The sequence below is a fragment of the Ranitomeya imitator genome, chromosome 2, assembly GCF_032444005.1.
Source record: "Ranitomeya imitator isolate aRanImi1 chromosome 2, aRanImi1.pri, whole genome shotgun sequence".
NCBI lineage: Eukaryota > Metazoa > Chordata > Amphibia > Anura > Dendrobatidae > Ranitomeya > Ranitomeya imitator.
The window spans coordinates 199,325,499-199,350,575 of record NC_091283.1 but is presented as its reverse complement, the minus strand read 5'-3'; the positions used below and the strand labels follow the sequence as shown (position 1 = coordinate 199,350,575).

The window sequence follows — 25,077 nt, the reverse complement described above, 5'->3', positions numbered from 1 at the left end:
CGCTCAGCGGCGCCGCACTAAAACGATTACTGCTGGACACCGGCAGTGTGTGGATGTTTAGGTTTCAACAATGCTGAGACCATTCCCTCTTTGCTATTAGACTGCAGTGAGCTGATAAATAATTAGCTCACGGCTTGAAGCCATGTGTAGGAGCTCCCTTCTCTATAAACCCCAGTAGACTGTGTCTAGTTGCCATTTATTAGTTTGTTTAGCTAGTACTAGGCTCTCTGACTAGGCTCTGACTTGTCTCCTGTAGTCTGTTTTGTATTTCTCGTGTTCTGACTGCGGCTTGTATTTTGACTACTCGCTTCTCTTCTGATTTTGTCCTTGACATGACATCTTGGCTTTGACCTTGCTTGTCGACCCTTTCTGCCTTAGGTTTCTTATTCTGGATGTCAGTCTTTCTATGGAAGTAATCTACTGGACCCCAATGCAAGACCAGAACCCTCTACAGGGGTTAAGGGTGGTCGGATTTTTCTGGAATCTGCAAGACTAAATGGCTTTGGCCAAGTTAGTCCGACAGTAGCTTTTTTGAGCCTGTGGTCTCTGACAGACATAGCAAATATAGCAACCCCTAGACATAGCAGACTTCAGTCGGTGTCTAACGCTATCTCCTACATTGTGGCTGTCCTCCCTGGGCTATCCAGTCCACGTCTATTGGAATGACCAGGAGCTCTTTTATTATAGTGTGTGTGTGTGTGTGTGTGTGTGTGTGTGTACAAACATGTATGCACCTACACATGCAATACATAGAGTGCATAGTTATTTCAACACTTTTTTTTAATATATATATATATATATATATATATATATATATATATATATATATATATATATATGTATATATATATATATATATATATATATATATATATATATATATACACACACACACATACACCATAGACACAAACACACTTATGCACACTATGTCCGGTGAATATATATAGCGGATTTTCACCGAATACATGTTGTATATACAGATATACACATACAGTATATACAACAAGTTGTATATACATATCTGGTACATTATATGTACACATACATAGACACATGCACAATCACACATTATATATGTATATACACACATACACAACTGGCTATTGCTGTAGTATCTCACTTTTTATTGTCTAAAATGGATGTCAGACTGTTTGCGAATTACATCACTTTTTGTTTTTTATAAAATGTTGCTTTTCTTTAAAGTCTTGTTTGTTCCTGAAGCACTTCTGAAAGCCCTTTAGCCTCTAAATAGAAACACATTGCAAAAAAAAAAAAACGGGTAACTGTTCTATGACCCATCACCGTGTAACATCATATACTGCAGGTGATTTGTGTAAAGAACGTGGGGATTAAGAGCCGCGAATAAACTCCGCCATCTACTGGCTTCAATGGAAATGTTTACCGGCCTCTACAAAGTCATCGCAGTAAACTGCTGTTTCCTGAATGAATCCAGCACAGATATAAGCCCTATATATTGTATCCGTAACATTTCCGTAAAGCACTTACCCAATGCTGAAATCCCAAAAAACACAGACCGGATTGGTTCTCAGCTTGATCGATCCGTTCTGTTAAACATTGTAACAAACAATCAGTAATGAAAAGAGTAAAGAACAGCTGTAAGTATAGTCATACTTCAGTATGGAGAAGTCGCAATTAAAGTTGAATAAAACTTAGTAGCAAGATCAGATATGGCTGAAACAGAAAAATGATAATTTTGCTTCATGGCAATGTAGCTTGTATACAGTATGTAAAGTCTAATGAACTGAAAAACATTTCAAAATAATGTTAATTAGGATAAATAATTTGCTAATATTGGGCACAGCATATTAATTTTAGAAATGTGACATGCTAGATATGCCCCTGATGAAGCCCTGAAATAGGCGAAACCTAGAGTACAACCACATTCATTGTGCTACATTTCTAACATTGTAACATGTACAAGGTTTTCTTTTATACCTTTGTGAATTAGAAGGATGTGAATATTGCACTATATCTTTATCCCTTTACACCCTTTCAGGAGTGTAAGAAATAAATATAAAATTAGTGCAAAAACTACAAAGCACAGTTTGAGGTGAGGAGGGACCACAAATAATCATCGGACAGACCAGAACAATTTCTCCATCAGTTTATAAAATGGTTCTCTGGGAATTAAAAAAAAAAAAATTAGACTGTATTTAGGAATTCATTTATAATCACATTTCCTTTAACTAGGAAATACCACTAAAAATTTTGTGTAGAGAAGTTGTCACTCTAGAATCAAAATGGCTGCCATCTCATTTCATTTCAAGAAACCTGTTCTAGAATGTTAATAGGACAGGAGCTTGTGAGTATGTACAGAGGAATCTGGCATTAAGACTTTGTTTAGTGTGCTGGAAGATGGGACACCAGTGGATATTCTTAGATAATTCTGGAGATACCAGAAGTTCTGAGATGAGAGCAGGATCTCACTGCTGCCCACCATGTCTATAAGACCTAATAATGGAGATATTAGGGGCACTGAGGTAAGAAGCTGCTCACACTGCTGTCTGCCCTGTCTATCTGATTTAATACTGGAGATACCAGGAGTGCTGAGGTAAGAAGAGGCTGCTCACACTGCTGTCCGCCCTGTCTATCTGATCTAACACTGGAGATACCACTAGTGCTGAGGTAATTAGAGGCTGCTCACACTGCTGTCCACCCTGTCTATCGGCTCTAATGATGGAGAAACCACTGGTGCGGAGGTAAGAGCAGGATCCCACTGCTGTACACCCTGCCTATATGACCTAATAATGGAGATATTAAGGGCACTGAGGTATGAAGAGGCTGCTCACACTGCTGTCCACATTGTCTGTCTGATCTAATACTGGAGCTACTAGGGATGCTGAGGGGAGAGTTGGCTGCTCACACTGCTGTCGACCTGATCTAATACTAGAGATAACAGGAATCGTGAGGCAAGAAGAGACTGATCACATTGCAGTCTACCTAGTCTGATTTGATACTGGGCATACCAGAGGTGCTGAGGCAAGAACAACAGGATAACACTGCTCTCCACCCTGTCTTTCTGGACTAATACTGGTGATACTAGGGATGCTGAGGTAAGAAGAGGCTGCTCACACTCCTATCCACCTGATCTAATACTAGAGATAGCAGGAATACTGAGGCAAGAAGAGACTGCTTACATTGCAGTCTACCCTATCTGATGTAATACTGGATATATGAGTTGTGCTGAGGTAAGAAGAGCAGGACAACAGTGCTGTCCACCTTGTCTTTCTGAATACTGGTGATACTAGGGACACTGGGGTAAGAGGAGGCTGCTCACACTGCTGTCCACCTGATCTAATACAAGAGATAACGGGAATGGTGAGGCAAGAAGAGACTGATCACATTGCAGTTTACCTAATCTGATCTGATACTGAATATACCAGGGGTGTTGAGGTAAGAAGAGCAGGACAACACTGCAATCCACCCTGTCTTTCTGATCTATTACTGGAGATACCAGGGGCAGTGAGGTAAGAAGAGGCTGCTCACACTGCTGTCCATCCTGTCATGTAATCTAATACAGGAGATACCAGAAGTGCTGAGGTAAGAAGAGGCTGCTCACACTGCTGACCACCCTGTCTATCTGATCTAATACTAGAGATACCAGAGGAGATGAGGTAAGAAGAGGCTGCTCACACTGCTTACCACCCTGTCTATGTAATCTAATACTGGAGATACCAGAGGTGCTGAGGTGAGAAGAGGCTGCTCACACTGCTGTCCACCCTGTCTATGTAATCCAATACTGGAGATATCAGAGGTGCTGAGGTAAGAAGAGCAGAACAACACTGCTGACCACCCTGTCTATGTAATCTAATACTGGAGATATCAGAGGTGCTGAGGTGAGAAGAGGCTGCTCACACTGCTGACCACCCTGTCTCTCTGATCTAATACTGGAGATAGCAGATGTGCTGAGTTAAGAAGAGACTGCTCACACTGCTGTCCATCCTATCTATCTGATCTAATACTGGAGATACCAGAGGTGCTGAGGTAAAAAGAGGCTGCTCACACTGCTGGCCACCCTGTCTATCTGAACGCCGAGAGGCTGATGTGCGCTAGAGATACCACAGACTGTCAAGCTATCACCAGGTCACAGCAGCAGAGCTTCCTGTTGCACATGTTCATAGGCACAAGACAACAGCCATTTTAATGTCCTAGACAAAACAAGCATATATGAAATTTATTTCTAATGACATTTCCTTTAAAAAAAAAAATTCTATTTGTGATGGATGAGTGGCAAGCTCTACTGGAGAAAAAAAAAGCATTCACGGAGGAGGATTTTGTTTGACTCATCACTTCTCTTCATAGCTGGCGAGGGAGGGTGCAGTCAGTGACAAACCATGAAAAGAGTGCTCTCCTGCTGGCTTGTCACTTCTCTTTAAAGCCAGTGAGGGAGTGCACTGTCAGTGTGCAATAAACACAAGGGCAATGATGTGGCTTTGGGAAATGGGGGGGTGAATAATCTAATACATGAGGTGGAGTATAGGCCTAGAGTAATATCGGACCATAGCCCAGTACTGGTCTCTGTACAAATGACTGGGAAGAGTGGTCTGACGGGGTTGGGATGGAAATTTCACCCCTCCTGGCTACAGTATTTGGATATGGAACAGGTGGGAACTGAACTCGGGGAGTTTTTCAGGATAAATGAAGGGAGTGCGGGGAATCTTGTAGTGTGGGACACCATGAAGGCATACCTGAGAGGAATTTTATTCCGGGACATCTCGAGACATAAAACTAAGTCTAAAATTCAAGACAATGCAGTGATGGAGGAACTGAGGGTGGCGGAAGAGACACTGGCCTCTCAGAATTCAAGAGAAGCACAACTTCGTATGAGGGCGGCTCAGGTAGCGGTCGATGAACTCCATATGCGTAGGGCAGATAGGTTGAGAGCCTTTCAAAAGGAAACATTTTATTCTGAGGGAGAGAAGGTAGGACATTTGCTCTCGGTGGTGGTTTCTGCGCAGCGGGATTCTTCACATGTATACTCCATAAGAACAGAGGAAGGTAAAACGGTTACTCAGGGGGGGGAAATTTTAGACGTTTTTCGGAGATTTTATAGTAAATTATATTCCTCTAGGGTGGATAAAAGTCCTGAGGAAATGAATAGATATCTGAAAGAGGTTGACTTACCCAGACTAGGTAGAGAGGAAAGGGAGTGGATGGATAGACCGCTTGGGGAGGAAGAATTGAAGGCGGCTTTGGCGAATATGGCGGGGGGCAAGGCTCCGGGGACGGACGGTATCCCAGTAGAGGTTTATAAAATTCTTAATGCAGAGTTAATGCCCAAATTGGAGCGAGTGTTCTCTGAGTCGTTGGAGAGGGGAGTGCTGCCCCCATCAATGAGAGAGGCCATCGTGGTGGTTATTCCTAAAGCTGATAAAGATCCTCAACAGCCGGAGTCGTATAGACCAATTTCACTTCTAACGGCTGACATAAAGATTTTGGCGAAGGCCCTGGCGAACAGGCTGACCCAAGTGATCGATAAATTGATTCACCCAGACCAGTCTGGCTTTATGCCCAATAAATCCACGGCAATTAACTTGAGAAGGCTATTTTTAAATATGCAAATTCCTGCAGACAATGCCGGAAAAAGAGTTGTGGTGTCTTTAGATGCCCACAAGGCCTTTGATTGTGTGGAGTGGAGTTACTTGTGGTCGGTACTGGATCGCCTGGGGTTTGGTCCAAAATTCATCTCCTGGGTTAAGTTGCTGTACTCGTTCCCAATGGCAAAAATTAGAGTTAATAATAATTTGTCAGAGAGTTTCCCGCTGTTTAGGGGTACCAGACAGGGGTGTCCGCTGTCCCCGTTGCTCTTCGCTCTGGCCGTGGAGCCGTTAGCGGCTAAAATAAGAGGTGCTCAGGAGGTTAGAGGTTACATCTATGGTAGGAGGGAAGACAAAATTGCATTATATGCTGACGATATTTTGTTGTTCCTGGAGGATTCTGAAAGGTCCCTGTGCAATGCGGTTGCTTTGATTGAGGAGTTTGGTCGGTTTTCGGGTCTCACAATAAACTGGGATAAGTCTTGTATGTTGTTGATTGAGGGGGACAGTATGGGCAGTGGAGAGAGGGCGATAACCACAAAATTAAAGATTGTTCAAAAATTCAAATATTTGGGTATTCAGATTGCTCTTCCTCTAACTACCTTTGAGGAACTGAATTTAAGTCCATTAATGCAGAAAATTCGTACCAAGATTGCGGCATGGAACAAATTACATTTATCGGTGGTTGGTAGGGTGAACCTCTTAAAGATGATTGTAATGCCACAGTTGTTGTACGTGCTACATAACTCTCCCATTTGGATTACACAATGCAGATTCCGTAAGATTAGGTCTTTGTTTGGGGAATTAATATGGGGAGGAAAGAGTCCTAGGTTTAAACAGGAGATACTTCAGAGGGCCAAAACAGAGGGGGGTCTTGCACTTCCTAATCCATGGCTATACTTCTTAGCAGCACAGTGTCAACATCTCAAAGGATGGGGGGAGGAGGCAGGGAGTGTGCAAATACCTAATAGCTTGAGGTTCTTACTACAGGCAGACGTTTTGAGTGACAGTTTGGAGGGAGGACAATTCAAAAAAATGGGTTCACATGGGTGCACTATCAAATTAATTCACAGAGTATGGGAAAAAGTCAAACTCATTAGGGAAGTGAGTGGGTTCACCAGATTCTCGCCTATTTGGGACAACATTTATCTACCGGAATTTAGGCAGAGGGAGGGTTTTCACTTTTGGTCTGCAGCAGGTATTAAATGGCTGGGGCAGCTGATAAGTCAGGGCAGACTTAAAACATTTGAGGAGTTGCAGGAAGAATTTCAGTTGCCACGGTCTGAATTGTTCCAGTATAATCGTATCTCTCATGCTTATCAGGCACAGAATAAAAGGGGAGCCATAGTGGTACAGATTGATCTCATGATCGACTATATCCTTAAGAATAGCTGCACGAAGGGGGCGATTTCAGAAATATATGGGTTTCTACTTTTTTCTTTCCTGGAAAAATATCCCATCCGAGCCAAAGGGAAATGGGAAGCTGAATTGGGAATAATTGACAATGATAGATGGGAGTCGGTCCTAGAATATGTGCCCAAGATATCAATGAGTGAACCAGGCAGGCTATCACAGTTATTCGTAATCCATAGGGCCTATAGAACCCCTGACAGGTTGTTCAAGGCTGGGCTTAGGCAGAACTCGGACTGCCCTCGGTGCTCACAATCCCAGGCGGGGATATTGCATATGATGTGGCAGTGCCCTAGACTGTCCTCCTTCTGGATAGTTGTTTTAAATCGTATTGAACTGGTGTATGGATGTTCTGTCCCTAGGGTTCCACTGACTTGCATATTGGGATATGTGGAGGAAATTGTTACGGACAACATGTTTAAAATAGCTATTGCACGATTGTTATTCATTGCTAGGAAATTGATCGCCAAATTTTGGATTAGAGAGGAACCTCCAACAAGAAGAGACTTTCTTAAGCAAGCGGAGCATATACTTACTTTGGAGAAAAGTATCTACACCAAAAGGAATAAGCTGGACATCTTCCACAAGCTGTGGCAACCGTGGATGGACTTGAATTAGGATGATAAATGAGAATATAGGGAACCTAGTATTCAATGGAAATATAACGGATGTTTATTCAAATGGTTGTATGATGATGGGAAGTGGGGTGGCTCTGGCTGAGGTCTCGGGTTGGGCAGGGTGGGGGGGCTCTGGGTCGGGGGGGAAAAAGTTATCTGTAAATGTTTAATGAAACATTGCCATGAGAAATATTCTGATTGTTTATTCTTTGCGGATAATAAAAATCTATCTGATAAAAAAAAAAAACACAAGGGCAAGCCGGGACATTGACAACCTGTGCATGCCCAGATTAACAGAGAGTAGCTCAGATCCTTAAACGGCTGTCCCTGATGACAATCCGTTTCAAGGTGGAACATCAGATGCTAGTGTGACTTCAGTCCCAGTCCCCTTAGGATGTCTTGTTTGGGAATACCGGGTGCATACTGGGAAACTCAAAAAGCCATAGGAAGAAAAAAAGCCAATAGGAAGTTAAAGTAGAGAGTCTGGTATGGATCTTTTTTAAAGTATATTATAAAAGTGCTTAGCTTTGTTTTATTTTTTACATTAAATCAATAATTATTAAATTCAGTTAGGTTTTGGAAAACACGCACAATTCCAAGAAGTGTACACCAGTTGTACATTCCTCTGGTAACTTAAGCCACTCTTATGGCATAAATTGTGATGAATTTAGAAGATAAGTTTGGCCACGTCACCTTCAGTCTAGTGATCCACATTTCAAAATGTCTGATGAGTTGGTCAAGACTGATCTAAAAAGTACCAGAAGTCTAAAAGGTTTGCTGCGCAAAAAATTTGCAACATATTTTTGTGCAACGCATGGTAAACTGGCGTCAACTGATTTATGGGCCCCACAGTATATGCAATGCTCCATTTTACGCACCTTACCGCGACTGCAAATATCTGTATATAAAAAGGAACTTGATTTGTAATACTCACCGGTATCTCAGAGTGCCACAAATAATACTGCACGGACGTGCTTAGCGCTCGCTCTCCGGCTAGTACAGTTGAAGATATAACAGAGGATCCAAGGTAAGTGCCCACATGCCTGAAGACAAAGCATAAGTTGTAGGTACATTCAAAATACTGCGTTCCGTAACCCATTACTAGGGTTGTACTGTACCTTTTTTAGCACCAAAAACCCAAACCAACCATGGTTTTTAATAAAAACAAAACAGAAAAAAAATACTCATCTGCTTACCTTCCACCATACTTCTCCCTGGGCCTTCTCTTTTGCGACATCAGTCATATGACTCCTGTAGCCAATTAGTGTGCACCACAATCGGATGTACAGATTTTTTTTTTTAATGATTACTAATTGATTGCTTTTTATTCCAAATGCCACAAAGTGGCCGAACATTTAACACTATTACCAGAGCTTCATGAGGGTCTCTTATTTACTAGGAAGACTTAAAGAGTGCCTGTCAATACCTTAGTTTGCTTTTTTTACTACACAAACAGAGGTAGTACTATGGCTTCATAGTATCTTGCTCTCCAATAAAAATGACACTTTTTTTTGTTGAGATCAGATGTGCTAGGCATGAGAAACCTAACATATAAGCCATATGCAAATCAGGCAAGAAGTGCACTGAAGGCACGTCAATGAACTTGGGCTTCTTTAATCCCAGGGGCGGAATATAATGAGGGCAAACTATGCCACCACCCAAGGTCTAAGGTTTCGGAGAACCCATGGTCAGATTGCCCTTATTATATTTTTTGTGTCACCATTGGCAGTGGCAGCATGGTTCCTGTAGATGCGCTGCACTCCCGGCAATAGAAATTTGCAGAGTAGTTACGAGTCTATGTAGCTATAGCGCTGACTCCATGACTCAGCCAGCATGATGACGTCATCGTGCCAGCTGCATCTTTACCAGGAACTCACCGAGCCAAAGATGAAGGAAGCTGAGCCATGGGGCATCATGTAGAAAAGTGAGTATTTTTTTTTCTCTTATTGAGGGGCATGTTCTTCATATAGAGGCTATATTTAGGGTCTGAGGAGCAATATTCTACCTATGGAAGTTGTATATACTGTGGCAGATGAGCATTTACTGCATATAGAGGCTATATACAGAGAATGAAAAGAACTATATTATGTATAGTGCCATCCCTTATTATATAATGTCCTGTCTTGCTATGTATAGCGCCATCCCTTATTATATAATGTCCTCTCTTGTTATGTATACCACTGCCTCTTATTATATAGTGCTCTCTTGTTCTGTATAGCACAGTCCTTTATTATGCAACACCCTCTCGTTATGTATAGCACTGCTCCTTATTACATAATGTCCTATCTTGCTATTTATAGTGCCGTCCCTTACTATACAATGTCCTCTCTTGTTCTAAGTTCACAGAATTCGTACATGGTGTGGACTTTCCATCCAGATTTGCAGGCAGAAAATCTGCAGCATATCCCAAAAGAAGCAGTGGCTTTTACATGATTTTTGCATAGTGGATTTAAGGTCATCCATCAGGTACAAGACAAACAATAAGTGGAATTTGCTCTGGGGAGAGTATTTTAAATCTGCATAATGTCAATTTAAACTGATTTTAGAACACTTGCCTGCAGACTCATTTTAATATTAAAAAAAACAAAAACACGCTTTACTTAACCTTCCCGGCATATCATAGAGAGGGAGTCCCACTCTGTTTCTGGTGGTCCCAGGGGCGGGGCTTTAAGATGTTTCCTCAAGTTGGAAAGTTAGCCCATATCTATGGCATATGAGCTAACTTTCTGATCATTGGGGAAATTGACTACCAAGACACCCACACATCCTGAGAACTCCTAAGAGCCCCATGTAAACATTGCCAAGATTAATCATCTGCACTGCCTCACCATTCATTCCTATGGGAGTGCTGAATATCAGCTGACTGCAACACTCCATTATGAATGAATGGAGGGGCAGTGTATATGATCATCCTCTGTTCCGTTCCCACAGCATTCTCAGTATCTGTGGAGATCCCAGCAGTTGGACCACCAATAGGTGTAAAGAAACTTTCTAGCTTAACTGTACCTTTTTAAGCACCCCCTATTTAACTTGAAGGGAATCTGTCAGCAGGTTTTTTTTATGGAATGTGAAAGCAGCCAGATGTAGAGGCAGAGACCCTGATTCCAGCAATGTATCACTTACTGGGTTGCTTGCTGCAGTTTTAATAGAATCCCCGTTTTCTCTATTGTTGTAGCAGTGGTCAGAACGCTGAGCTCTGTATGACCCCTCCCACGCACTTGATTGGCAGATTCCTGTGTACACTGTATGCAAGCTGCCAATCAGTGGTCTGGGCGTGGTTACACAGATTAGCTGGACTGTCTGGCCCATGACTTCTAGTCCTCTAGTGATAATCTCCTGCTGATAAAACACTGATTGTACAGGTACTACAGCACAGAGTTTAATTAGTGACAAATCCCTAATGTGCATATATCATGCTGCTCTCACATTACGTATAAAAAAAAAAATGTGCTGACAGATTCCCTTTAATGAAATGCTGATAATGCGAAGATGAGTATAATAGGAATGATAAAGCAGGACAAGAATAGAAAAAAAAATAGTTGAAGTTAGTCACCCGGCCATAAAAGAGCAGAGAAGGTGAGAGATCAGATCAATAGCGCAGCTAATGTCAACAGCTGAAGATGTGACAATGTGTGGCTGTGGCCTTTCTGAATGTAGTGCCCTTATTGTTAGATGGCAGTGAAGCTACAAAGTATATGACATACACATCAACAATGCTACAGCAGTACTAAGGCACCTCAAGGGCCATATTGATCCACCGATCCATACAACACTTACAATTGTCTAGGTTTATAGAGAAAGTGTTCCATTTACCAAGGTTTAAAAAAAAAAAAAAAAAAATGTTCAAGTTTATGTAAAGTTGCTTTTTTCGCAAAACAGTATCATAAAAAAAATTATTTCATTTGTTGTCCTCCCATTGCCAGCAAAATCCAATAATCACTGTATTAAAGTGTGACGGCATAATGCCCTCTAGTGGTTCAAGTATAAATTACAGCCAAACATTTTTTTTTTCTTAAAACCCGACTTGTTTAGAGAGCATGGCATCATACTTTAGGAGGGTCATGAGAGGGGTATCTTATGGGGGTGTCAATAGAGGTAAAATTACTTTGTAAGGGCTGCAAAGTTGTGAGATATGCTCTTCTCTGACCCAGTTGATTAATATTTTTTTTTTGGGGTGGGGGGTGGCCTCAATTAGGATTTCTACATTGGGGCCCCATGATTTCTATGTACATCAATAAGTGGTACTGTCAGTGTCTAGAGCAAATGGGCACATTAATCCTTTGGTTCTGCTTATTGGTGGAGATAACAAGCATTATTACAAATTGCACATACACAGAATAGTAAATTAAAGGGTTATACTAGCAAGAAAAGACTACTGGGGATCTGACCGATGAGAACCTACCCTTGCAAAGTTTTACCCCTATATATTGCCTTGAGGAAGGGAATACTTCCTCTTCTTAAGTAGACCAGTTGTAGGCTGTTTTTGTTGAAATATAGCAGGTAAATTAGCACTCTAACTTAGAGGAAAATAAACCTCTTTTTGCAGTCACTAATTAGGAGATAGCTTAGAGGGGTTTTTCCAATTTTAGAGAACCCCAGGCTTCCTTCCTGGTGTATACTGTATGTCCCCCATCCTAGAATATATGTCCCTTATCCAGGGCCCTATTCTGGTATATATGTCCCCATTCCGGTTGGAAGCTGCTTGAGAGTTTGGTTTTGGGCACAGGAAGGACAACTGAATTGCAAGTTACCAGTCCACCTCAATACCCAGGAGACACAGTGAAGCATAGAGCTCGGGGCATGATAGAGTCCCTGTAAAAAGGCTCGAGTCACCTGTCATACGGGTTTATGTCCTATCCTACATGGGGGACAGAGAGAAGAACTGTGAGGACCTTATCAGAAATCATAAGCAGTAAGGGACTACAATACCACCGCGCTAGTGGGAAGGCTTTAATCTCCACCTGGAAAAGGGGACTCCCATCTTGCCTCCAAGCTGGCCGGACTCTACCTATCCTGTGATCTGTACCCTGGACTGTGGCTGCCTGAAGTCTTCAGCAAACAAGGTAAAGAGACTGCAAACCTGTGTCCTCGTTCCTTACTGCACCATTCGCCATCATCTTCCATCTACACCCCAGGAGCCATGGGGATATACTTCACCTGTGGGAAGTTGTACCATCTAGCTGCCATAACATCACCCCAGAGGACCCCTTAAAGCAGCGTCTGTCCCCACTGACCGAATACCACATGTGGCATCACGAACATAAACTCTATTCAATTTCCCTTTGACAAGGGCGCCCAGGGCCACGGACCGGGTCGTCGCCACCGTGACATCCCCCTGTGAACACCGGACCCGGTACCGGGTACCCCACAGCCCTGGCGGGCGACGCACAAGTCTTACCAGAGGTAAGACGAGACAAGTGCAACTGAGCGACCGTACTTATTATGCAGGGCTCAACGATGTGTTTAAGGTCCTCCTCCTGCTCGGAGACCTGGTAGAATCTGGAGAGATCGTGCACCTTGACGTTTATTTAAAAAATGGAAAGTGAAGTTGAAGCGAACAAAGAACAAAGACCACTTGGCTTGTCGAGGGTTAAGTCGCTGTGTGGATTGCACATAGGCAAGGTTCTTGCAATCAGTGTATATCACCACAAGGTGCATCGCTCTTTCAAGTCTCGCCACTCCTCCAGAGCCAAATTGACAGTGAGCAGTTCTTTATCACCAATAGAGTAATTGCGTTCAGGTGCAGAGAAGATCTTAGAAAAGAAGCCGCAGGACATCATGCTGTAGGATGAAGACTTTGGAGTTAGAACACCACCAGACGCTGAGGAAGAAGCATCCACTTCCAGAAAGAATTGTTTGTTATGGTTTGGACAATGCAGCACAGGAGCTGAGGAGAAAGCCTGCTTGAGGGATATAAAGGCGTTTTTTTGCTTCTGGAGTCCAGTCCTTCGGATTTGCCCCCTTGTAGGTCAGGACAGAAATAGGGGCAGTCCGAGGAGAAATGTGTAATGAATTGGCAATCGTAATTTGCAGACCCGAGAAACTGCTGGATAGCCTTAAGGCAGTCTGGATGGAGCCACTTTAGGACAGCGGATACCTTCTCAAAAACTATCTTCAGTCTGGTCTTGGAAACAATATACCCAACAAACGGAAGGGAAGTCTGCTTGAAAACGTATTTTCATATTTGGCATACAGATAATTCATGCTTAACCTCAGCAGGACCTGACAAAAGTTGGCAGATCAGGAGAGAATACTAAAATGTTATCTAAGTACACCAGCACACATTTGTAGAGGAGTTCCCAGAAGAGGTCGTTAACCAGTTCTTGGATGACGGCTGATTCACTATGATACTCTTCGCGGGTGTTACATGCAGTTTTCGATTTGTCTCCCTGGGGAATTCAAATTGGGTTATACTCTTTTCTGAATGCAACATTCCTACCCAAAGTTCCACTGGTTCGGTAATGGTATCACGGTCTTCCCATCCACCGATGAAACCACCAATGGATCGTGTAGACATTGGGCTGGGATCTTATATTGCTCCTCGAGGGCCTGTTGGATGAAATTACCTGCAGAACCAGAGCCCTGATTTAACAAAATGGATGTCACCACAGGAAACCGCTACTGTCAGACTGTGATGGAGAGGGGTAAATCTTGACCAGAGTGGCCTCTCCAACAGACTGTAGGCTCTGGAGTTTCTCAGCCTCTCAGGACAGGAGTGAATGACATGTGAAACTGCCACATTATCACAGTAGCATTGCTTTCATCACGGGGAGAGTGATGTCACATTTGGAAGCGATGAAGGATAACTTATCAGGTAACCACCATACACACAACATGTTCACACTCCAGGCCAAAAGGGGGAGCTTTTGATCCTATTTCTAGGTGACTCCCCTGCATATGCAGATATATTGTGGTTTGGAGGGAAAGTTAGGTCAGTTTCAGGCAGATTGTCAGAGAGACAGAAGAGAGCAGACTGACCTAGAGGGTCAGAAGGTCTGAAGGGGCCGTGTAGTCCGAAGCACTACAGCTCCTGGAAAGAGACATACAGAAAGCCTAACATTTTTCAGTGAGCATGCAGGAGAGATATCAGGGGAGACCAGCTAAGAGCAGGCTGCCTCCCTCTGAGGCACAGATGACCGGTAGCCATACCACCGATGTTGTAAGGACTCTACGACATACATCAGAGACTGGCAGGACAGCTGAACTGCAAGTTACCTGTCCGCATTAATACCCAGGAGGCACAGTGACACCTATAGAACCCAGGGCGTGCTAGAGTCCTTGTAAAAAGGCTCAAGTCACCTGTCATATGGGTTTATGTCTTATCCTATATGGGGGACAGAGAGAAGAACTGTGAGGACCTTATCAGAAGTCATAGGCAGTAAGGGACTACAATACCACCGCGCTAGAGGAAGGCTTTTAACTCCACCTGGTAAAGGGACTCTGGATTTACTTCCAAGCAGGCCGGACCTTGCCTACCCTGTGATCTGGTACCCTGGACTGTGGCTGCCTGAAGTCTTCAGTAAACCAGGTAAACAGACTGCACACCTGTGTCCTCGTTTTTTACTGCGCCATCCACCATCTTCCATCTACACAAAGGGAGCCCTGGGGACGCACTTCACCTGTGGGAAGTTATACCATCTAGCTGCCATAACATCACCCCAGAGGACCCCTTAAAGCAGCATCGGTCGACACTGACCGAATACCACAGGTGGCATCACGAACAAACTCTATTCACTAAATCCCTTTAAAGACTTTCCCCTTTTACATGGGTGCCCATGGCCACGGACCGGGTCTCCACCATGACGTCCCCCTGTGAACACCACCGGACTCGGTACCGGGTACGCCACGGCCCTGGCTGGGAGACCTACGGACCTCCTGGCGATGCTTGGCCATAGTCACATGGTCCTCTTGCATAGACTTTGGGGAGAATGCAGAGGCTGAGGCTTGCTGTAAGACCAGCCTTTGGAAGGTAGATGCCAGGCGTAAGGATCTTCTCTCATGGATCACCTCTCTGGAGCACTCCTGGAAACTAATGACAATCCATGAAGCCAGAGACAACGTGTCATCCAGTGAGGAGGGTATGCCGCGACCGTCCAGCTTGTCTTTGATTCACCCTGAAAGGCCCTGCTAGATGGTGAGCACCAGAGCTTTTCTATTACAGGCGAGCTCACATGAGAGTGTGAAAACGTACACCGAACTGGCCCACTGTGAGGATTCCCTGACGCAGATGGAGGAGAGAGGAGGCCGCACATCCGGGTTCATGGAAAACCTTCCTGATGGACAGGAGATTCAGTTCAAGGGGATCCCCTCTCTCCCATAGGGAATAGAGCAAAGCCAAAACCTCACCAGAGAGATAGGACATGATAAAAGCCACTTTGGCCAAATCGTAGACAAACAGATGATCCAGGAGTTCGAAGTGCAGACTGCACTGATTTATAAACCCTCGACATAGGGCAGGGTCTCCCCTAAAGTGTGGGGGTGCGGACAGACAGGGTCCGGAACAGAGGACAAATCTGGCAGGCTGTTGGCTCACAGCTGTAGTGGTTGCATCTTAAGTTTTGCGAGTGCTGCCGAGGTTGTCAATGCATCCAGAAAGGTGGTTATTGTACCTAGGTAGGAGAGCATTTTATCATGCTGCTCCTTCTGGCATGAGACCTCCAGGTACAGGTCTGAGACGGGAGGTCTGGTAGCCAGTGGATTCCATGGCCCGTGCAAACTGTAATGGGCTGAGTGGTAGAACCACTGTGCCGTGGACCAATTAAAGCCTGGAGAGGCATAACTAGGTGCCTCAGCAAATCTGACCTTGGGTACACGGCGGCTGATAATACAGTGGTCCGAGGAAAGACTAAAGAGGTGGGACCAGGTGCTTCTCCAGGACTGACCTCGGGAAGATGGCAACTGACCCCTTAAAAATGGGTAGCTGGGACTTCCTGAAGGAAGGAACAGTAGATGCAGGCACTGTGGGAACATGGGAACCTTGGAATGAGACTGGACCGGCTGACGTACAGATAAGCACTGGCAGCTGCCGATATGACCAGCTGATGAACAGATGAGCTGGCACGACTAGTAGACAGGCAGGTATACAGGGATATGAGCACTGGGACCTGAAAACTAACAAGAGTGTTTAGGAACAAACTTACAATGTTTCACAGACACCTCTATGTTGGAGGAGGTGCCTTAAATAGTAAGTGTCCTCCAGCAATTGGCTGGGGACACTAAAGGAGGACACACAAAGTCCCTTCAAGAGAGGGGAAGTGCTAGGACACACCATAAGCACAGTATGGTGCACACACCCCGGGCAGCTGCAGAACCCAGAAGGACGAGACAGAACAGGTCGGGGGCCGTGGCCGTGAGCATACTGGCGTCTCTGCCAAAGGAGAGGGGCAGAGGGCAGAGATGCAGGCGCTACATAACTTTTGACCATATTTTTGTATGGGTCTTTTATATACCTTCATACACAAATGGGAGTGATTACATTTTTAGTTTTAGGTATTATTTTAAAGATCACTAAAACTCATATCAATGGCTCAAGAGACAGACACTAAAAAACTAAAAGTCGTTGTACCTCACCATTAAAAGCAATAAATAATCTTAAAAATACAATTTAAAAAAAAAAAAAAATTTCTAAACTGTAAACCACCCACCGCAAAAAACACACTTCTGATTTATTCTTGCCTTTCAGATCTCCCAGCTTATGCAGGTAGAAGTTTCCAGGTAAATTTTGATCACGGCATAAAATATTACACGAGAGACAAATATTGCATGAACAAAGAAAATGTTAAACATCGGTCACTCACTTGTAGCCGCCATCTGAAATAGATGCATCTCCGTGAATGAATCTGTGACTCTGGTCTCCAAATACATGTTGAAAGGAGCTTAAACTTGACCATGTGTTCACCACAGCGACCTCAGATTGACCTGAAGTGACAGAAGAGGTCATGGAAAAAAAGTGACTTACTGCACACCACATTTATAAATAATAAAGTGTTGTGCCAATTACGGTCTCCTGTTTTATCTTACATTGTTGGCATGCAGTAGTACCACTTTGTTTTTCCATCAACTCCTGGACATCCATAAGCTCTAGCTTAACTTCTAGACATTTTTTGCTAAAATGTTCATCTGGTTTTAGCACCACAATGCCTTGATGGAAAAGTGTTGATATGGCCATGGGCAGCAATCAGGTCAAAAACAGATGCTATTGTGCTTATTGCACAAAGCCACCTAAGGCATCCTTAACACCAAGAATAGTTAGAGGACCTGTTACCTGCTCACAAAAGTACAGTCATGGCCAAAAGTTTTGAGAATGACACCAAAATTATATTTTCACATGATCTGCTGCCCTCTGGTTTTTAATAGTGTTTGTCTGATGTTTATATCACATACAGAAATATAATTGCAATCATATTATGAGTACCAATAGGTTATATTGACAGTTAGAATGAGTTAATGCAGCAAGTCAATATTTGCAGTGTTGACCCTTCTTCTTCAAGACCTCTGCAATTCTCCCTGGCATGCTCTCAATCAACTTCCGGACCAAATCCTGACTGATAGCAGTCCATTCGTGCATAATCAATGCTTGCATTTTGCCAGAATTTGTTGGTTTTTGTTTGTCCACCCGTCTCTTGATGATTGACCACAAGTTCTCAATGGGATTAAGATCTGGGGAGTTTCCAGGCCATGGACCCAAAATCTCTATGTTTTGTTCCATGAGCCATTTAGTTATCACCTTTTCTTTATGGCAAGGTGCTCCATCATGCTGGAAAAGGCATTGTTGGGCACCAAACTGCTCTTGGACGGTTGGGAGAAGTTGCTCTTGGAGGACATTCTGGTACCATTCTTTATTCATGGCTGTGTTTTTAGGCAAGACTGTGAGTGAGCCGATTCCCTTGGCTGAGAAGCAACCCCACACATGAATGGTTTCAGAATGCTTTACGGTTGGCATGAGACAAGACTGGTGGTAGTGCTCACCTCTTCTTCTCCGAATAAGCTGTTTTCCAGATGTCCCAAACAATCGAAAAGGGGATTCATCAGAGAAAATGACTTTGCCCCAGTCCTCAGCAGTCCACTCCCTGTACCTTTTGCAGAATATCAGTCGGTCCCTGATGTTTTTTCTGGAGAGAAGTGGCTTCTTTGCTGCCCTCCTTGAAACCAGGCCTTGCTCAAAGAGTCTCCACCTCACAGTGCGTGCAGAAGCACTCACACCAGCCTGCTGCCATTCCTGAGCAAGCTCGGCACTGCTGGTAGTCCGATCCCACAGCTGAAACAGTTTTAAGATACGGTCCTGGCGCTTGCTGGTCTTTCTTGGGCACCCTGGAACCTTTTTGACAACAATGGAAGCTCTCTCCTTGAAGTTCTTGATGATGCGATAGATTGTTGACTGAGGTGCAATCTTTGTAGCTGCGATACTCTTCCCTGTTAGGCCATTTTTGTGCATTTTAGAGATAACCATGGTTAACTGAAGAGAAACATGATACCAAGAACCAGCCTCCTTTTAAAGTGTCCAGTGATGTCATTCTTACTTAATCATGACTGATTGATCGCCAGCCCTGTCCTCATCAACACCCACACCTGTGTTAATGGATCAATCACTAAAACGATGTTAGCTGCTCCTTATAAGGCAGGACTGCAATGATGTTGAAATGTGTTTTGGGGGTTAAAGTTCATTTTCTGGGCAAATATTGACTTTGCAAGTACAGTAATTGCTGTTAAGCTGATCACTCTGACATTCAGGAGTATATGCAAATTGCCATTAGAAAAAATGAAGCAGTAGACTTTGGAAAAATTAATATTTGTCTCATTCTCAAAATTTTTGTCCATGACTGTAGAGTGAAATGGAACCTGTCACCCCCTGTCAGTAAAAGAGCCACCTTCTGCAGCACTAAGGCTGCATTCTGTGAAGGTGGCTCTTATGTTTTTTGCTACCTAATAACGTTGAAATTCAGTTTTATAAATTGCGCCCCATATCTGCATTGCATCCGAGGGGGTACGTTTTTTTCCCCGGACTCAACTGCCTCCCAGCCGTCAATCATCTCCTCAGTGCACCAGGTGCGGCCCCCTCTGTTTGTATTCACGTCACCAGCGCTTGCGCTGTGCTCAAATTTTTCGGGCATGCGCTGTGCTGCTGCCCTGCAACTCACATCAGCTGATCTACTGATATCACGTCTGCGTGTAGCAGAGGGCCGAGATCCTGCCCCGCAGTGTGTTATGATATATTCACACTGCGAGGCTGGGAATCTGGCGCATGCGCAGTTAGTCTCTGCGGCTGTCCCCTTCTTCGTCCGCCTCTTTCCTTCAGTGTTATACGACTTGTCTGCAGCTTGTGATCACTGACGCTGCAGTACAGACGAGTTGTATAACACTGGAGGAAAGAGGCGGAGGGAGAAGGGGACAGCCGCAGAGACTAACTGCGCATGCTCCAGATTCCCAGCCCCGCAGTGTGAATAAATCATAACACACTGCGGGGCGGGATCTCAGGCATCCGCTACACTCAGGCGCGATATCAGTAGACCAGCTGATGCGAGTTCCAGTGCAGCGTACACAGCGCATGCCCTAAAAATAAGAGCACAGCACAGACGCTGGTTACATGAATGCAAACAGAGGAGGCGGCGCCCGATGCACTGAGGTGATGATAGACGGCTGAGAAGCAGTGGAGTCCAAGGGAAAAAACGTACCCCAGGGACACAATACAGGTATGGCACGCAATTTATAAAACTGAATATTTCAGCGTTATTAGGAAGCAAAAACATAAGAGCCACCTTCACAGAATGCAGCCTTAGTACTGCAGAAGGTGGCTCTTTTACTTAACAATGCCCTGGGGGGGTGACGGGTTCCCTTTAACTACCCTGTGAAACTCCCCGAGCTCCTCAGATTCTGCCACTGTTTTCCTTTTTGAACTGCGACACTCCATTGCACAGATATTCAAATTTGTTGCTTTTGGAGCGCAGTATGTGAAATCTTTGCTTGTAGTGCAATGGACCATTTTTTCCAGTCTTCTCTGGGGCTGTGCACATTCACCTGCCCCTATCAGACACCGTCAATCACAGGTAGCAGCTGATCTAGCAGTCTGAGACCATATGGAGCTGTGTTTGGCAGCATCTTGGAAGGAGGAGTAAAAGCATATGCCCCCAGAGAAGACTCTAAAGAAACACACAATTGGATTACAAGCAGAGGTTTCATATACTGTGCTTCAGAAGCAAGAAATGTGAATATTTCTGCAATGGAGCGATGCAGTGCAAAACTGAAAAGAGCAGTAGAATCAGGGGAGATTAGGGATTATGAGTCACACAACTCAACATTTTATTAATTAAGTGACAGGTCCTCCTTAACAAGTTGGTTGTTCATAATATTCATTATTTTCTGTACAGGAAATCACCGACAAAAACTCTATACCCACGACCAGGCTAATTTCAAGGATGTGGCTGCAACAAAACTGAACTTAAAAAGAAGACCATTATACCAGTTTTATGTTCTTGTTACTAACCAGTTACTTTTATCCTGATTGTAGATCATACATGGTTACTTAGGCATTTCTCTCGCTGGTAGAGCAGCACTTACCTTCTTCAAGCCATTTCTTAAAGTCCTCGCCAAGAACTTCTATTTCATCTACTTTTTCAGTGGCATGTACTTTGTAAATATATCTGTCTGCCTTTAGATCAACCTGACTCACAGCAATTTCTAGGGAAAAATTAAAGTTACGTAAATGTCAGTGTAAAACATGCAAGTATAAGACATATAAAGTTTCATGCTTTCTAAGAAGGCACCTCAATCTTTTACAGCAGTGGTCCACAACCTTCCTTTCCTTGAGAGCCACATTAAGCTCTGATACATATTTGCGAGCTACATTCAGCTATATCCCTCCCAATTACACCATAATGGCACCAAGAACCCCAAACTCCCCATATAATGATGTGGTATCCCAGGGCAAAGTCTGCTGCTGAGTGAAGCCGCTGTCGTGTGCCACATGTATGCCACACCACAAACTTTGTCTGACCTACCCCCTACAATAGGGAATGGTAGGGCCTAAATGGTGAGAACTGCCATGCTACTAGGGTGTCACCACCCATGTAGGTCCCTCCAGTCAGGGCCGTATTTGCCACTAGGCACTTGAGGGCACGTGCCTAGGGCGGGACAATGCAGGAGGCGGCACCTGAGCAAGGTTTTTTTTTGCTTTTTTTAAATTTATTTAAGTCCTGGGTCACCTCCTGACCAGCCGCCCCCCTGCCAGCCGCCCGCCTGCCTGCCTCCCACCCTCCTGCCTCCCACCCTCCTTGAAGACGTCATACTCACCCTGCTCCAGCGATGCCTGGTCTCTGCGTCTGCAGCTCGTCTTGAGTGAGCGGTCACGTGGTACTGCTCATTAAGGTCATGAATATGTGCATATTCATGACCTTAATCAGCGGTACCACATGACCGCTCACTCAGGAAGGAGGTGCTGCGCCGGGAGTCGGGACAGAGCCAGAGGGATGTTTGGTGCAGCCGCACGGTGTGGGAAAGGTTAGTATGAGGGATGGGTGGACAGGGGACAGTATGGGCCCACGAGCCACATGTGTCTCCAGCACTGGCAGACACAGCCAGAAAAGGGCCCCTGCACAAGAACAATATATGGGAACTTTGCAGCCCAAGAGCTTCTAAAAATGCAAAACTGCACCTGTTTTGGAGGTAGAAATGGGCCCCTTTATCTGTTGGGCCCCTGTGCGGCTGCACAGGTTTTACCAATGATCTGTTCGCCGCTGGTCTCCCAAGCCAAAGGTCGGAGATGCCTGCCTTACTTAAAGTATTACGGTTCATATGGATTACCCCCAATGCTGTGATACGGAAGGGGGCATTTCTTTCACCCTAACGTCTGGTAAAGCAACAAACACGAGCTCTATAAGGGGTTTGTATAAAAGAAAGAAAATATTTTGGGGTAAGAAGACAATGCTTAAAGTTTGCCTGTGAATTAATCATTAGTCAGGGCATGAGTAAAAAAAAATAGAGGCATAAAAGCATATTTTATGTTGCATGATGGCATAAAATGAACAATAGGGTAATTTTTCATCTCCCTCCTTACAAAAGGACCAGGCAAATGTTTCCCGGTGTCTCCATTACTCAACACATAAAATAAGCTTCCTATATTAAACTTTGTCTATTCACCATATGGAGGGGTGTCACAGCTGAACTTGAAAATAAAAAAAAAAATTTTATACGGTACGTTGTAGCCGCTATTTAATATTTTTTTTTTGGTGGTGTCTGGGTCCTAAGATCCCCACAAACACTCAAAGGAAAAGGTGTAAACTAGCTATAAATATCAACATTTTTCTTAAAGTTTAACTCTTCTTTAATATACATAGATATTACAATGATCCACTAACCAATGTTCTTGTGATGTATTAAGACTTCTTTTTTCTTATCAGAGAGAAGTTGGGCGAAGTTACAGGCCATTTTCTCCACGGTTTTAATGATGGTCATTGGTCCTTTGATGATCTAAAATGAAACGTTTCCCATAGTTATTTCAATTTCACTCAAAATTTGCATCACAACATCATCAACATTTTCTTAATTAATATATTAAATTTTACCGGAGTAACTTCTGACCAAACTTCTGCATCATGTTGTTCAAGAAGTTCCCCAGTGACATGAACAAAATGTTGACTCAGTTCTTCCAGAGTTTCTTTGCTGTCCTGCATATCCACATCTGAGACTTCCTTCAAAAACTGGATGATGCCTAAAACGTCTACCGAGTCCAGACTACTTTCTTCCATTTCCAGACCTCGTTCAATGGCCTGAAGGCATTCCAAAGCCTCTGGTGCAGTAAAATGGGTAATGTCACTAGTAAGTAGGTTTTCAGGAATCTAAAAAAGAAAAGTCCATGTAATTTATGCACATATCAGGTCCACCACAGGGGAAGCTACTAAACTTTGCTACCTCTCAACCAGATGCAGATCTGCTAACACAACAGAGCCCCTAAGTTCTACCACCTTTTTTTGGAAGGGGAACGATCTCAGGGTCAGATCAAAGTTGGTGGTGACTTGTCCAAAGAATTCAAAATAAGGGGAACGACAAAGACAAAAGATTATTTATAAGATTGCTTATTTTTGTTTATATATTCTTTTGATATGGCATTATTGTCTGTACATGTGCATTGCACCTTTCTTCTCTACTGAATACTACTTGACATCACTAAGGATAATATTCTCCATTCATACTTATCTTGGATATCTACCACATTTACGTGGTTCGATTGGTTATCATGCCAATCATAAGGGTTGTATTTCAGTGTCAATTTTTGGCGGTATGTATGTATGTATGTATGTTTGCATGCATGCATGCATGCATGAATGAATGCATGAATGAATGAATGCATGAATGTATGAATGTATGTATGTATGTATGTATGTATGTATGTATGTATGTATGTATGTATGTATGTGTATACGTATACTCTGCGGTCCAGGTCACCCCAAACCATCTCGATTGGGCTCATGTCTGGTGACTGTGGAGGCCAGGTGATCTGGCATAGCACCCCATCACTCTCCTTCTTGGTCAAATAGCCCTTACACAGCCTGGAGGTGTGTTTGGGGTCATTATCCTGTTGAAAAATAAATGATGGTCCAACTAAACGCAAACCGGATGGAATAGCATGCCGCTGCAAGATGCTGTGGTAGCCATGCTGGTTCAGTGTGCCTTCAATTTTGAATAAATCCCCAACAGTGTCACTAGCAATGCACCCCCACACCATCACACCTCCTCCTCCATGCTTCACGGTGGGAACCAGGCATGTAGAGTCCATCCGTTCACCTTTTCTGCATCGCACAAAGACACGGTGGTTGGAACGAAAGATCTAAATTTTGACTCATCAGACCAAAGCACAGATTTCCACTGGTCTATTGTCCATTCCTTGTGTTCTTTAGCCCACACAAGTCTCTTCTGCTTGTTGCCTGTCCTTAGCAGTGGTTTCCTAGCAGCTATTTTACCATGAAGGCCTGCTGCACAAAGTCTCCTCTTAACAGTTGTAGAGATGTGTCTGCTGCTAGAACTCTGTGTGGCATTGACCTGGTCTCTAATCTGAGCTGCTGTTAACCTGCGATTTCTGAGGCTGGTGACTCGGATAAACTTATCCTCAGAAGCAGCGGTGACTCTTGGTCTTCCTTCCCTGGGGCGGTCCTCATGTGACCCAGTTTCTTTGTAGCATTTGATGGTTTTTGCACTTGGGGACACTTTCAAAGTTTTCCCAATTTTTCAGACTGACTGACCTTCATTTCTTAAAGTATTGATGGCCATTCATTTTTCTTTACTTAGAATTTGTATTATGGCAAGAAAAAAACAGCTAACAGTCTATTCAGTAGGACTATCAGCGGTGTATCCACCAGACTTCTGCACAACCCAACTGATGGTCCCAACTGCATTTGTAAGGCAAGAAATCCCACTTATTAAACCTGACAGGGCACACCTGTGAAGTGAAAACCATTTCCGGTGACTACATCATGAAGCTCAACAAGAGAATGTCAAGA

The 25,077-nt window shown here is 43.8% G+C and overlaps 1 protein-coding gene across 1 annotated transcript in view; it reads right to left on the bottom strand.

Annotated features, from left to right (window-relative positions):
• Positions 1-25,077, bottom strand: part of ADGRD2 (adhesion G protein-coupled receptor D2) — a 238,968-nt gene that overhangs the window by 128,697 nt on the left and 85,194 nt on the right. Inside the window, exons 7-12 of the mRNA XM_069748470.1 lie at positions 23,146-23,418; positions 22,939-23,050; positions 21,143-21,262; positions 17,386-17,506; positions 8,523-8,631; positions 1,510-1,568 (exon numbers count right to left, since the gene is read on the bottom strand). Coding sequence (XP_069604571.1) covers positions 1,510-1,568; positions 8,523-8,631; positions 17,386-17,506; positions 21,143-21,262; positions 22,939-23,050; positions 23,146-23,418 — 794 coding nt within the window. The remainder of the gene's footprint in view (positions 1-1,509; positions 1,569-8,522; positions 8,632-17,385; positions 17,507-21,142; positions 21,263-22,938; positions 23,051-23,145; positions 23,419-25,077) is intronic.